Here is a 16,537-nt window from a genome sequence, read left to right on the forward strand (position 1 = left end):
TATACGTTTTTGAAAAGGTTGTTTAGGTAAGTAATATGTTTTCACAGTTAAACGTCTCTCCAAAACTAAAACTAGTGGTCCTTGCGGCCAACCCAGAATGTTGTGGTAGAACTGCGGGTACTTTGCGTTTGCGTCAGTTATCGCACCCCCACCCTCTTTTACGGGTTGCCACTAGAATGAAAGGTTCTCTATGTTCCTCTTCTCTTCTCTTTTTTGAGGTCTTTGGTTTGGTTGTGGCGCGCTTAGGAAAATGAACTCCCAATCACTACTACACGGGCTTTCTGAATTTGAACGCCTGCAATTTTCACAATTATTCTTTCAGTTCGCATCCTAGGCACACAATATACTTTTCAAAAATTAATTTTACGCCACAGCTAATTTTAATTAACTAATGTAACATAGTTTGCAGCTAGTTTGTAGTTGGAATGATGCAATAAGCAAACAACTGATAAAACATACACGTCTTTTGTTCGAAGCCACCAGTTTCTTGTTGTAAACAAACTGCACTATATTCTATCCCTGGTTTGTTTACATTTGTTTAGATTAAAAATGTATAAATCTAGTCTTGGTCGAGTTGTAGAACAAGTAACATGTGTTGTCTGTACCAGTAAAATAAGAAGTGTTAATAATTAAGTTAACGTACTCTAACATTAAGGTATGTAAAACAATTTTGCTATATTAATTGAAATGACGGTGTTTGTAATTAGTCTGCAATCACATTTAGCGTCAATGACAAACTTATTAACTTTGCAACTCGTAAATTCCCTGGAGTAGTAATTAACAATTTATTTCCGCGTTTTTAACGCTATATTCGATTGACGATTTAAATAAAATGTAGGGCACAGTAAAATGCCACTTATTAACAAAAGTACATCAAAGTGTAAATTAAACCAATAATTTAGAAAAAAACCGCTAAAAACCGCATGTATTTGTCGTGAAATTGAAAATTTTGAGGTTATTTGGTTGCCTATAAAAAGTATATTTTCTATCAAATAAAATTTGGTTTTTGATTGTGCTTCCATCAAAGAAAACAATATAATTAAAAACAAGAATGAATGGGAAACAAATATATTTTCTCTAATTTTTAACATTATTATAATTATCTAATACTAGTTTTACATAATAATTTTATTTTTTATATGCATTACTAAACTATAATCACTCAAACAAAAATTTGAGTTCTAAACACTAAAAAAATTGCAGTACTGTAGTAAAAAGTTATTAGAATTACCTAGATTATGGTTTATTAGTTTAGTAATGTTGGATAAGTACAAAATTTAATTACGCAATTATGCATCCGCTTTATGACCTCGAGCAAATTGATTTTTTGCAATAATACGTTGTAATGGGCGTAAAGTTTGATTCGAATTTCGCCCTGATAAATACCGCGATGGTGATAGCGGAGGTCGAACTAAATTGGACCGATCTGAAGGGGCTCGCCGCCAACGCCAGCCACAACCACCTGACGCGCTCGAGTGGTATCCGCGAGGTTGCGGGGCTTCCGGCATTGTGTTTGCGCGCAATTCACGCCGACCTCGCTGCCGCCGCCGCCTACCCACGCGGATGGGGGCAATTTAGCATGAGGGCTCGTGCAAATTAAATTGTCAAGCCATCGAAGGCATCGATTACGATTTATGATTGTGATCGCGGCACGTTCCCGTTGTCGATGCTGCATTCACATCAAATTAAAGTTTAAACATTAGAAATAATAATTCTGCAAATTACGTCGTTGAAAAATTGCAATAATCGCAGAATTTTTTTATGCACTCTTTTTTGTTCTATGCTCAGCAATTGAAGAAACACGAGCATCTTTGATTAGCTCGAAATGCCAATGGACACGTTCGCTACATTGTTACGTTAGTTTCTCCTCGCCACGGTTGCATCTTCAGCACGTGTCTTATTAGTTCAGAAGTATCAGCTATGATGCTAAAGTTTCAACTCTTATAATTGATATTATTTATTGTTTTCTTTTTAACTTTTATATTTAAAATTTACGACGTTCCATACACCAGTTCATATAAAAATTTATTAGATTTCATTTATACTTTCACTGCGTACAAGAATTGTAGGTATTTCAGCATTCAATTGACGATACGCAATAAACTCGTCGATGCGATTTGAGCGCGTTTCGGGATGCCTGTTATTGCCTTATTGCTAGCGACCTAGCGAACCGCATATTCGCTGGAATTTTCTATGAAACACGCCCGAGTCCTTATTGAAAACCGCGCGCCGTGTGGGCGGCGGGCGTCTGGCATACCGCGCATATTTCCGGACACCTAATGACTTTTCATGATGCGATGATGCACGTCGGAGGACTTCATTGTCAGGCGCGGCTGTTCGGAAAAGTTCGCAGGCATGAGAAAACGAGGTCATGCATAGGACATAGTTTTATTTACTTCGCCAGCGCGTGCTGAATGTGATAATGAGATGAAATCGATGAATTATTATAATGTTGGAAGTTTATTTCATTTCAAAACCTATCAAAGCATGCAAATTGAATTAAAAAAATACAAAATCATGTTACCCATGCGCACTGCACTCAAACTCTGTTAAGTTACTTAAATTTTGTTGAAATAAAAGCTTAATTGTGCACCGTACGTCTATTTTTGGATTACAGTATTGTAGCAAAATATACAATTTTTAATTACGCCGTAATACCATAGATTTTCGTGTAATTTCAATAATTTTCAACGTAAACAACAATTCTGGCAATGCAACAATTGAATTTCAAGTTTATTATTATACTGTCGAGTTTTAAATACCTAATGCGCAACACGAAAAACCACTAAAACAATCCAGTCAGTTTCGTGTGCAACGAGCGAAAAGAATAAACTCGTTAATTATCTTTCTGGCAGACGGAAGGGTGCGCAGTGAAAACGCGGCTCGCAATCATCAACAAGTGCCTGTTGCCCGTCCACATCGATTAATCAAGTGTAATTATTTATGTTGATACCACTATCATGACAGCATGACTACACAAATTCCTCTTTAAATATAAAACATATAAAATTATAAAAACATTAAAATTTATATAAAGTAAAAGTAGGTATAATTAAGTAGATCTTATATAAATAAGTAGGACTAAAATATTCCAAGAGAAAAATTCCCATTATAGAATAAAAATGTTTATTGTCGAATGTAAAACGTAAGGTATGCGGTGAAGTATAAGGAAACTATGCGCGGTGGGTCGAGTAAGCCGGCGGCGGCGCAATCGCCGAATTCGCGGCGAGCGCACGAGGGGGAAGGCGATGTGGGGGGCTGGGATGCAGGCGTCCGCGCGGCCTCCAGAAGCGCTCTCCGGCGAGTGCAGGCGAGCAGGCGCGCGCGGCGCGCTCGCCGGCGGCTGTCGCGGTGGCGGTGGCGGCGTGCATCGCGCGCCTTCCACTGCCACCGCGCCGTCGTTCACACCGCTTCCATCGCGAACGCGCCGCTGCTGCGGAGTCAGAGGCGACGCACACGGCGAGGCGGCAGCGTCGGTACCATCGCACCCGAAGCGCTGGACGAGCGCCAGAGCCGCGCCACCTGTCCACCCGCAAGTAAGTGTGCACCACACACAACACATACACCTACAACCCTTTTTGCGCCCACACTAACTTTTCCGATGACGGACGCGGTGGCGGCTACACGCCGCACTTACTTGTTGAACGTACCGCCGCCAGTGGCGTTAGCTTAATTCACGGTGATTAGAGATTTCTAAGAGTCTCGACGTGCGCGGATTTCAACTACTGTGTAAGTACACATAAACTTTTCTACAACTTTTTACAAATATTTTCACTTTTCTGTTGGCAAACACTACAAATCGACTGCAAAACCGCCACATCAGAAAGAAATATTACCGAATATCAGATTTTTCGGTTGGCCGGCGATGAAACGCTTCTGTTTCGGGCATCTTTGTTATAATCGATCATAAAACGTTATCATAAAAAGAGTTTGACTGCTATTTTCGGGTGCGCTTGCTTTTTGCGCGTTTTTGTCGTTCGTCAAGTCACGTACCAATATACCTACTCGTATATCGAATCGAAATAACATTTCGGCAACTGTTCTGTGTATTTTTTTCCTACTGAATCGTAAAAATCAGAACGAAATTCTCGTAATAAAATCTTGCGTCAAGAAAAGATTTACACGTTATCTGTCTGCGCGAAATAAAAACGCCGTTTAATTTATTGAAACTCCCACGGCGAATCAAGACTTAAATGTGTAGCCTGAAGGACAAAAGCTTTCCGTTTTGTTTGACAAGACGTCTCTTGTTTGACTGGCCAGACGATATTTTAATTTCCTGTCGTCAGACGCAGAGATAACCGGCTGATGATCGAAAAAAAAAGCCCCGAACGCGCGAAACAATTTTGTGCAACTTTCAGTAGTTTACAACGTAATTTCGAATCGGGATATTCCCTTTTGGGATGGAATTTTATTGAATCAAAATCTCATTCTATTTTAACTAAGCAACGCCTGTCGAAAAAAAAACGAACTGTGCCTAGGTGTAAAACGATTTGCGTCGCATAGTTTCCGTTTCGGCGAAGAAAACTCGCCGAGGAATTTCTACACCCTGCACGCTATACGTATTTTCCGATCGCGTTGTGTTATACGCGTATAGAAAGACGTGGATAAGCGGCATGCATTATGTTTGCAACAGGTTCATTTCGCGTACGGACGCGCGTCGAGACGCGATTAGGTTAAGGGAGTTAATACGTCCGGTAGAAAATGGCAATGTCGCCCCTATCGCATCGGTTGGAGGTTGGTGAAAAGTCACACGAGCGCGAAATAGACGAGCACGAATAGTCGAGCGCGCGAGCGTAATTCGGTTAGTCTTGTTAATTGCGCTTCGTAACGCTCTGTTAAGTTTAATAACTCGCAAACGCCGCGTCCCGGTAACTGCGTTAGTGAATGTGTCAGTGAGAACGGAAGGGTTTCGGAATCAATTTTTAACACGTTTAACTCAAATCTACCCGATACCTATGGCAAAAAAATTTCATTAAAACAGTTTTTTGCTGTTTAAAATATAAATTTATATGAAATTTGGTGGACTGTGAAATTGGTTGCAACTTACTTGTTGTTCTTCATATTAGATTCATGCGCGATGAATTATGTAATGAAATTACAAGAATGAGACGGAAGCTTCGAAATTTGCGTCCGATTCGCATTCGCAAACTTCAACCAAAAGTCGCCGCCGACTCCGAAATGAACACCGAAATGCAGATGTTGAGTTTGTGCGATGATGAAATAACAGGGATGTAACGTTATACGTTTATGTACGAATGAACGCACGGATTCTAGCGAGATCATGAATAGAAGCGTAATTAGTTACGATATTCAATTTGAGTTAAAGTTATTAGTATCATTGGAAGCGCCAGCGTCAGCGAGCGACAACTTTACGTCGAAATCCTGGAAAACGATCGAATGAGATTTACACTAATTGCACGTACGTGCTACATCGTGAGCTTCAAATCTTATTATTCGAGTTAGTTTTGTTGATCTTGAATGCCAATAAAATAGTGAAAACATTACGCTTGTGTGTGAAGAATGTTGTACGCATATACTTGATGGAGATAACAATATTCGCTTTGGCGCTGGAGAGGTTAGTACGCTGAGAGTTTCCGCAATTTCCCGACGACAAAACGAGACGTGATCGCGGCGTGCACCAGTAATTAATACAACTCTCCGCAGAGAGACGCGAAAACGCCTTTGTGCGAATCACTTCGAGACTTGGGGAAACTGTCGGAACGGAAAAGAAGTCGTCGGGCTTATTGTGTGTTCAAGTCGAGAGTCGAACTTGAAGACGGAAAGCGAGGCGCCGACGCTGCGAATCGACGCAATAACGTAATGAAAAAAATATACTACATAGAAAAATCTGATGACAACGAATGAACTTTCTAACGAAGCTTATAGCAGCGGGCATATTTAGTTTTTGTTCTTGTATTATTGCTGAAATTAAAAAGAAAACACGATGGCAGATAATGCTCTTATAATGAATCAAAATTTTATTTTATTGAAACGTTTAAAAGAAGAAAAAAATACAATTAACGTTTTAAGTCTTAGAAATTTAATTTCAAAACCTATTTTATAAAAAAAAACAAAATATTTTTTCCTTTATTTCTCAAAAAATTAAAAATTTTAGATTCATATTTCCTAAAACCAAAATCAATTGTTGTAACTTTGGTTGCCGATCAGTAAAACCCATAAAACCGGAAAATTATGCCACCAATTTATAAGGAAAATTGCGTGCGAATATTTTTACGATTACAGAATGTAGAAGGTTATGAGAGATGCGACGCACGGAACGTGCTGCAATTTACGAGCGCAGCTTTTATTGCTTAAATGATTTTATATCCAAAGTGGTTTTGGTTTCTCCTTTCCACGACGGCGCGACATTTTTTCGCACTTTTATTTCAACCGAGCGCTAAGCTTTAAATGTATTATTATTGCGTTCAGTGGAAGGACGCATCAGGTTACTTCCGATTTCTTTGGTCGTTCCAATGTCCTTTTAGTTTTCTCTCGCTTGCATTTTTTTTGCTTCCGCGCCATTTGACAAAGACCCGCCGAGAGTGGGAAAGCGTTAATCTTACAATTCGTCTTGAGAGTGTCTGTCGGGCCTTTCATTCCGCGATTCAACAAGTAGCTCCTAACACTTATCTGTAAATTTATTGCCTTGGCGTTGCGATGCGTACGAAATTCGACTCTGAATGGAATCTGTAGTTAGCATCACAAAGTTCAGCATCAGCGCGCGAATGAAAAATAAATTTTTTGCTCGTTATACTTATGCGGTAGAATAAAGTTTTCATTGTAAATATAACCATAACACGTTTTTTTAATAGAAGAAGTAAATTTTTAAGAAATCTGTTAAATAGAAATGCAATTTGGTAACCTATATATCGAGAGTAAAGTCAGTTGCTATGGCAAAAGATTATTCCTTAATAACTCAGTAGAATTGGAGACCATAAGCACAAAAGTAGGATTTTTCAATTTGACGCATCCCTGGGGACAGGATTACCCTCCAAGAATTTGATTCAAATTGATTCAAATATGCAAACTAGTAAGCATCAATTACTTCTCTACATTCGTCGATAATTTTATTCAGTCATTAATTAATTAATCATTTTATCAGTACCATTTAAAATATAAGTTTAACAAAAGCGAAATGGCAAACCATATTTTCATTTAATTAAATTTGCTTTTACATTTCTCCGAAAATCCGACGACTTATTTGACGTCGACATCAATTAATTTTCGGCGTATTTATTTAGTCGTTCACTTGTTTCTTTTTAGAGGGTAATACTGTTATTGCACGAATTTAATTAAAGGAATTTAAGACGTGAAATTATTTAAAATTTAAAATTTTTAATTTGTTTCTTTGCAGAGTAAAACAACATGACAGTGGTGAACGAGTGGGTGGCGGGGACGCGGCTGGGCAGCTGGGTCCAGCAGTGTCGCGAGTCGCGCCGATTGGTGCTTGTCATCGTCGCCATCGCGCTTCTCTTGGACAACATGCTCTTGACCACCGTAGGTATGTCTATCAATGTGAACCAATGCTTTGCTTCTATAAATAACCTCAAAGTTATTAAATTAACATATCATAACCATAAATATGCATGAGATAAATTAGTTTTCCTATGTTTGAACACAAATCAAAGTTATCGATTAGAGTTCACCTCATCAAGGCTTAAATTCGCTCACACATGTTCGATAATCGCAAGATCGTGAATAGGTTGAGCCCCGCAATGTGGGAATTCCATAAATAAATACGTGGAGAGTGTGTTGACACTCGGGTGCGGGTCAGCCCGTTCGATTACACACAAATCCGGATTGAAAATGAGAGCGGCCCCAAAGGGAGGCGCGCCGATAACTGAAAAACACCCCCAGTTTCCGGGGACGGGAGCGCGAGCGGTGTTGGGTCATTCGAGCGTGTGGATATGAGGAATCCTTTGATTGTCGCGCGTTTGGCGTGTCGTCGACGCTCTATTTCTGTGTGATGGTTTCAATTGCTTGTTGCACTGATTAATTAGTGAATATTATTAACTCTGGGTGTTGATTTCGCTACTAATCAAAACCAAACCATTTAATTTCAGTCATATATATTTGGATGAATTAAATTGCGTTTAATTATGTACCCAGCAATATCAGCAATATCAATTTACATCAATATCAAATATCATATATTCTATAGGAAAAATAAAATTCAACTTTAGTGAAGGAAATTAATAGATTAAAAAATAGCCAATTGCTTTGTTGTGAAATATTATTTTAGTATAAAAATATAATATTATAAAAATAATTAAATACTATTTATATGAGTACTATACAAACCCCCATGGTTTAATTCGTCTTTAACCAACTACCGCACATTTTGAATTTCACACGTTACGCCGGCCGCTCTCGAATCTTTCGTTTTTCCGAAACAGTTGGCGCGCTAACAGTCGGATGGATGCCGGGCGTAGACAAGTGGCGGCGACGGCGGCGGCGGCACTGCATTAAACATGAAAAGGGAAGGTGGCTTTTAGGGGGCAGCGAGGCGATAACTTGAATAATGCTCTCTCACGTTCCTCGCTCGCGCATCGAAGAGCCGTCGGGAAAACACCGCATACTGGGTGCCTACTATAACAATTTCAGCCAATTTTAACCACTCCCGAGGGCAAATCACGCGCAGAGGGTTGAAAAAATAACATTTTGAATAAATCCAGCTTTGAATCGAAATTTCTCTGCAACTACAGCCAGCGATAAATCTTTTAATTAATTCGGTACATATCTCGAGAATATAATAAATGGAAGGGTTGACCTTGTTATTATCACTATTCTTTTGTTTAAGCCGGACGGTGGGTGGAAATTTTACTTTCATTAGACGAATAATCAGTGGATTTTCTAACGCGTTTAGCGAAGTGGTCCGAAAGAACGATGTGTAGATAAATAACGCTCTGGCGTGCAGTCCGAACCAGGGTGGCTGTTACACATGTATGAGTGCATTCATTAAACACCCTCCGACCACATCGCACACCGCACTAAACATAATGGCAGGACCAATCTCATCCACCAAGTGTTTTAGGGCTGATGGAATTTCAAACTGAATTTAATTCAATTTACCAATACTTTTAATGTGGAATCAATCTATAGAGTGTTTAGACTTTAACTTATTACTTTATTGTTTTAACCAACTTTGCAAACTAATGTCCAGGAAGGCAAATCAATATTGCCTCAAAATATTAGTTTATAATATAAAAATGAATTGCAAAATCTGTTGGTAAGCGCATAACTCAACAACACCGCAACCGATTTAGTCAATTCTTTTTTTAAATTGTTCGTTAAAGTCCAAGGATGGTTTTTCCGGCGAGAAAAATTTGAATAATTGCCGGGAAAACCCTAAAGACAACAAGGGCAAGACAGCCCTTTTCTATAGGATAAAAGTTGGCATTGAGATTGGCATTGAGATTCAATCATAGTTATAGTTAAATAGTTGAATTCGAGATGGCGCGCTGAAGTGCATTATTAGCAATTCTTTATATAATTAATTTCTATAAAATAAAATTGTGAATCTTATTGATAGAATTGACACATACTATGTTTAGAACAAGAGAGTAAAAATGAATTACATTTTTATTAAACACTACCGGGACGAAGTCGCGAGCAAATGCTAGTAATAATTTAAAAATAAAAATTTTGTTAAAAAATTTAGAAATTATGGTGGAACAACAAAATATTCAGTAAAAACTTACATAGTAATATTAAAATGAAAGGAAAATAAATGGATGAGCAATGAAAATATTTTATTTCAAACTAAAAATATTTTAACGATTTAAACCGACTAAAATTTCGAATAAAATTTCCCTGGTCCTTGATTCTCTCTTAGTGAAACCTACCGCGAAACGAAGTAATAATTAATAAGTCGAGGAAGAACGGAAGCGCCATGCAGCCAGGAACTTTCGAACAAAGTGGGAGCGTCGACGATATGACGAATCTCGTTAATTAAACTTTTGCAGTACCGCTCGATTTCGACGTATACGAGTTCGTTCCTAGAACCGCCCGAAATTAAAACGTTAGTAAAACGATACTGCGTCTGCTATCAATGCCATCATTGCAATTAATGCAAGCTGCAATCATAAACGACGTTAAAGTATTTAGAATAATTTCAAATCAAGACAAAATCATCATTAACCGTTCCAAAGATGATATCAATAGAATTCACCATGCGGAAAACGTATTGTAATGACTCGTGTCCTCGGAAACTGTTGGCAACTGATTCGCATATTGTCTGATCTTCTCATTCCGGCCTCTTGGTCTCAATTTGAAGTTGTCGTTACCGGGGTCCAGTGGGCGATAAGGATAATTAGTCCTTTTGTTCGGCGCGCTGCGCGCTGTGATGCTCTGCTTCTTTGTTTCTTTAGGGCTGCGGCGTACCCACCGGACTTGCGGTTTAACTAAGAAACCAAGCAGTGCATGAAAACAGCACGTCGGTATTGTAATTCTAATGGCACCACAACAATCCCGGTTGGGATTTCGATCAGTCTCTAAACAATTCCTCGAATTTCCTCTTCACGGCTCGCACGAGTTTATCGCATAATTTAAGTTCTATTTTTAATCGTGGCTATAAAGGTGAAGCACTTGTGCAACAAGTAAGTGCAATAAAAAGCGGATTTTAATGCGTCTCTGAAAATTGCCACTTTTTCCACCCGCTAAGGATTTCTTTTTGATAGACCTGCGCGTTTACAACTTATTCAGGCTTGAATGGAGAGTGAGTGGGCGAAGTGGCGAATATAATGCGCTATAATTTTATATGGCACTTTAAGAGCGTAATTTTTTGTGCGCAGTTGCATTGTGTTGGACCACGGGACAAAGGATAAAACCGGAAGCGATTATGGTACTCCCAACCACTAGTAAATTTCGATGGATGCTCGGCTCGTCAATGTCAGATTCGAAAATTTAATAGGCGTCCTGCATGTTGCGCGGTTAAATAGAATTACGAAATTCAACTTGACTCGCGCAAAGTTGGTTGCCGACGAGCGGAAAAAAGCAGCGGATGCGGAACAAGTAGCACAAGTTCAAGGTTGATGTTTGCGCAAATTTAATATCTCATCAAGGGCGCAGTTATTGCTGTATTGTTTATTGTTTTAAGTTAGATGAATCATTAAAAATATTTATTACGATAATAATTTACCTATATTGACCTAGATTTTGCATGTTTATTAACTCGCGCAATTAGTTCGGGCTGATTTCATTGCCCATCAGTCTCGGGTTGCTGTGCAACTTATGATTTGCGTCAGAACGTCATCTAGTTGGCTCTCTGTGCTTTGCTCCTCGTTTTCTCGGGGACGACGAAGGCAATCTGTCCCACTTTAGCTCGCGGTGCGGTTTTAACTTCAAATTAACGTTAAGCGACCTTCTCTTGGACGTCCAAACAGAATTATTCTCGCTCGTCTCTAAGCCATCACAACGATTAGCAAACTGCACTAAAGTTACACCAGCAATTACTCCCTGCATTCGAAACAATCTATCAATGTTGGCGCAATATTAACCTTCATACAATGTGTTTAGTTTTATATTGATACTTGTTTAACAGTTCCAATAATTCCGGAATTCCTGTATGACATCAACCATCCGGATGCGCCGCTGGACGCGCAGGTGGCACCAACAACGCCGCCATTGTGCGAGATGCGGCAAGAGAGCAATCATACGGAACTCAATGCCACCACCGTCGCGCCGATGGAATACTATATGAGTAAAATGATGATTTATCAGTAAATAAAACGTTATGATTTGTTGGTTTTGCGGATTATAGAATGTAACTGTATAAGCGCAAACGGCACGACGATGGAAGGCTGGTGTAAGGACTTAAGGCACAAGGATTTGATCGACGAGACGGTCGGCGTGGGGCTGCTGTTAGCTTCGAAGGCATTTGTGCAGTTATTGACGAATCCGTTCGTCGGACCACTAACTCACAAGTAAACACAACTCAACACTGCAAAAACTGACAACTCACGAATGTAATCTTTCAGAATTGGCTACAGCATCCCCATGTTCGCGGGCTTCCTCATTATGTTTCTGTCTACAATCAGTAAGTATTAAGTTTTTTTCAACTTTTACACTGTCAAATGTAAATCCATACGAAATTGAGTAATATTAAAATTGGAAAATTCGCATTCGAAATTTGATTCCTTTGATGATTGATAGCATTGCTTCACGCTGTCGTATGCGGAACGTGAATTAGCCGTGCTCTAAAAGGTCCCTTGTGATCCTAAGTGTCCGCGCTAATTAGATCAGCAACCTGAAATGGTGGTGCTCTTTTCATCACACTTCAAATACATATCTTCTGAAGTGTATGTGCCGATTTACTATGACGATTCGCTTCTTCCTTAGTATTCGCGTTCGGTCGCAGCTACTGGGTGCTGTTCGTGGCCCGTGCCCTCCAAGGCGTTGGATCGTCCTGCTCGAGTGTGTCCGGTATGGGCATGCTCGCTGAGCGCTACACCGACGATAAGGAGCGTGGTAATGCGATGGGCATTGCGCTTGGTGGTCTTGCGCTTGGGGTTCTCATTGGACCACCATTCGGGGGCATCATGTACGAGTTCGTTGGGAAATCAGCACCGTTCTTGGTCTTGTCAGCGCTTGCCCTTGGAGACGGACGTAGGAAAACTTATTTCTAAAGCAATACACGTGTTTTGATTTTAAATTTGTGCAGTGCTACAGCTGCTCATGCTGCAACCGACCGTGGTGCGTCAGGACTGCGACCCACCATCAATGAAAGCGTTGGTAACCGATCCGTATATTATCATCGCCGCGGGTGCTATTACCTTTGCTAATATGGGTATTGCAATGTTGGAACCATCTTTACCAATTTGGATGATTGACACTATGCATGCGGCGCGTTGGGAACAAGGAGCTACTTTTCTTCCAGCAAGTATTAGTTATTTGATCGGTACGAACCTGTTTGGACCGCTTGGACATCGCATTGGACGTTGGTTGGCTTCATTAATCGGCTTGGTCGTGATAGGCATTTGTTTAATCAGCGTAAGCCGCTTACATCACAAATTATGACTATAACTACATCAAACACATATTAATCTTTCAGATACCCAGCGCTACCACAATGAATGATTTGATTTTACCGAATGCTGGTTTAGGATTTGCTATTGGAATGGTGGACAGCTCGATGATGCCCGAATTGGGGTACTTAGTGGATATTCGACATTCAGCTGTTTATGGAAGTGTTTATGCCATTGGTGATGTGGCATTCTGCCTGGGATTTGCTGTTGGTAAGCGAAATCATAGATTTTTAATTGACGTACTTACAACAAGGAACAATTACTTACGTAACAAATCGACAATTTATGAGCGCAGCAATAGTAAAAATCTTAATGAACACTAATGAAATGAAACGGCTATAACTCAAACGCGAATCGGTCTTGCGCTGTGCTGCTTTGCATTCATTTATCACAATCACAATGATTTGCAGCGAACGCTCGCATTCTCAAATTCGTTTTCGTTTTCTCGCGGCTGCGAACGCTTCCTGCTTTCGCGAATTTTATCACATATACATTACATATCTTGGCACGTACGCTCCACTTCCGCTCAGTGTTTTACATCTAGACTGGTTTTAATTAGATAAGTGCTCTTACATTTAATGCACCAACGCGTTTGACCGTATTGAGTAATGTGGTTTTGTTTTTTTTTTGATGAAGAATGCGAATTGTGTGTTTTAAGGTCCGGCATTGAGTGGCACGCTGGTGAAGAATATTGGTTTCAAGCACATGCTTATTGGCATCTCAATTTTGAACTTCTTGTACGCGCCGCTGCTTTGGTTCCTCAAGAGTCCGCCGACGAAGGAGGAAAAGAAGGTAAGTCGGAACTTATAAACTTCCGCTTCAACGAACGAATATTATGGATAGTGATCAAATTACACTTGGAAATTAATTGTATTATAATGTGAAAATATGTACTTTCAGTCGCTGTTAACTGGTGATAAGCCATCAGTTCGCTACGTAACGTACCAGAATGAGGAAGACGACGAGTAAATCAATCTTTAGCCCAAAAATGAAACGAAACAAACTTATTAGTTGATATTAGTTAAAACTAAATAATTGTATAGAGAGTACAACATATATAAAATGTAATTGTATTGAATGTTGCAAGATATTTAACATTTATCAAAATCAAAACCAATAATCTTGTCGTTAAAACAAAACATTAACATTCGGATAGAAGTCGCATCGAGACAAATCAAAGTTTACTTCAAAATCTTTACAAAATAGAAAGATCCACGTTTGGATTATCGTGAATGGCTGCACGTAATCCTGTCCCCACGAAAAAAAATATGGCGGAGACGTGGCAATAAGATATCTTTCACATTTCGGAATAAAGATATAAAATTTAATTGGAATGATGAACATTTTAAGCGCTTCTATCTTCTTGCCCGACCAGACATAGTCATTGTGTGTGAGTGTCTGTATGTGTAAATAAGATTTAGTTAAACTTAAGCTCAGAACAATTAAGCAAACGAACGTCAAACACATGACAGAAACATTTAAAGAGAATTGCTGAGCCAATCAAAAGTAACGTCATCAGTGGTAAAAGTCTTTTTCTTGATGGAGTTGATTACAAACAAGCAAAACCTAAAAACAAAGTATAAGCCCGGTAAGCTATGGGGACCTAAATATTACTGTGCAACTTGTACACTTATACCATTAGCAGATAAGCACTTATTATGATGCAAAAAAGGTAAAACAACAAATATAATCAAAAAACGTATCGTAATCAGCAATTAGAATTAATTATAGTTATAAAATACTAACGATAGTTGCTTTACTAATTGTGCCGGTCGTTTGTCATTTATAAGTATATTAAGACGTGATGGATTCGTCAAAAAGCAAATATATTTTCGGTTTTTTGATTAACGAGCACGCAAACATGCGGGATATACTTTTTAACGATGAGAGTGCGCGGAAATTTTCATACACGTTTTCTTGAAACCTTCGCGGGCGTGCGGCGCACCGCCTCCCAGAAGAAGATTATTGTGAGGAGACAATAATCATCATTGTAATCATCACGAAAGAAATGTGGTCGAAACAAAAGAAAGAAACATTTGTTTCATTTAACCAATAAATGGTTGAAGCAAAAGAAGTCAAAGTAACCGACAAAACACAAAACAGTAAATGTTTGCTGTAAACTGTTTGGTTGATGACAAATAAAAAGACACTTTGTGACGGCAGTGCTTAATTGCGTCACCGAGAATAAAAAATGTTTGTTTTCAGTTAGATAAACAAAACTTTGTTTTCAAGCTGGTAAGGGTCCGAACAACAATACACAACATATTAAGACAACCGCTAACACTAATTTGTGTCTATAAATAGTAATCGTGTGCTTATATTGGAAGTGTAATACTATTTAAGTACTGTGTAATGCAAAACAAGAGCGCGGTTGTCCACGTATATATTGCGTAAGAAAATATCACATATGATATCAATGTTTATATTGTGCGTTGCAAAGAAGATGATGATGATGATGATACTTAACAGGACCAAAAGGGATATGACATATTTTTGGTACCTGTAATATGATTATAGTACCTAATGTATAATTAGATATTAATTACTAGTTACAAAGCGCAAACTGTTATTAGTCGCAAATTGTTACCTAACAAATGTACTCCGTACTATATTATTCATAATATCTATACCTACATTGTATTGAAACATGCAGTATTAAACTATTAGTGATCGGAAGTTTTGGGAGAATCGTGATTGCAAACGCAGTGCGAAATCCGGTAAGGCAACGTTCAGTTATAACGAAATTGCAGATCAATGTTTTAATGTATAATTTGTGGTGCAAAATAAATGGTACAAAAAATTATAATCTAAACACTGTCTTTTATATTATACTAGCTTTTGCGCCCGACTTCGCGGTAGTGTTTAATAAAAATGTAAATTGTTTTTACTCTCTTGTTCTAGACATTGTATGTGTCAATTCTATCAATAAGATTCGTAATTTTACTTTAAAGAAATTAATTATATAAAGAATTGCTAAGAATGCACTTCAGCGCGCCATCTCGGATTCAGCTATTTAACTATAACTATGATTGAATCTCAATGCCAACTTTAGGGTTTTCCAAGCTATTATTCGATTTTTTCTTGCCGTAATAACCATCCGTGGACTTTAACAAACATTAAAAAAAAAGAATTGGTCAAATTGGTCTAAGCGTTGTTGAGTTATGCGCTTACCAACAGATTTTGCGATTCATTTTTATATTATAGATGATATATCATCAAGAAGTGTTCATACATTTTCTCCAATTAATTTTTGTACCTAAAGCTGAACTTGTGTTTCAAAGTTTGGTAGTTTTCATCAATATTACTAACATAATTATGAAAAATGTTCGTATTTACATACTAATGCAAAGTAAACAAAATCGAATGCATGTAATTCCCAACAATGTCCCGAAAATGTGCAAAACAATTATTTTGTAAATTGGTGTTTACATGAACCATTAAGCGTTACAAAAATGACGTATGTTTCTTATCATTAAATTAATTCCTAAGTTACAAATTACCAGAATTTTTAA

General features: G+C 38.5%; 1 protein-coding gene across 5 annotated transcripts; it reads left to right on the forward strand.

The window, feature by feature from the left end:
* The first annotated feature begins 572 nt into the window (after positions 1 to 572).
* On the forward strand, positions 573 to 15,837 carry Vmat (Vesicular monoamine transporter). 5 transcript variants are annotated; one of them, XM_065313964.1, is made up of 10 exons: positions 573 to 655; positions 7,355 to 7,501; positions 11,543 to 11,701; positions 11,762 to 11,924; positions 11,979 to 12,037; positions 12,340 to 12,606; positions 12,662 to 12,990; positions 13,052 to 13,235; positions 13,684 to 13,817; positions 13,926 to 15,837. In XM_065313964.1, exons 2-10 carry the CDS (start codon positions 7,366 to 7,368, stop codon positions 13,992 to 13,994), a joined length of 1,500 nt encoding a protein of 499 aa, XP_065170036.1. In that variant the 5' UTR covers positions 573 to 655; positions 7,355 to 7,365; the 3' UTR covers positions 13,995 to 15,837. The 5 variants fall into 5 exon arrangements, with proteins under 5 accessions (XP_065170036.1, XP_065170038.1, XP_065170035.1 ...); XM_065313966.1 differs by lacking the exon at positions 573 to 655 and adding an exon at positions 2,808 to 2,933; XM_065313963.1 differs by lacking the exon at positions 573 to 655 and adding an exon at positions 3,313 to 3,536.
* Positions 15,838 to 16,537: the final 700 nt, after the last annotated feature.

Source organism: Atheta coriaria, unplaced genomic scaffold (assembly GCF_025399875.1).
Source record: "Atheta coriaria isolate IRGN ID8LTWV9N9 unplaced genomic scaffold, Caltech_Dcor_3.1 hic_scaffold_10_pilon, whole genome shotgun sequence".
Classification (NCBI taxonomy): Eukaryota; Metazoa; Arthropoda; class Insecta; order Coleoptera; family Staphylinidae; genus Dalotia; species Dalotia coriaria.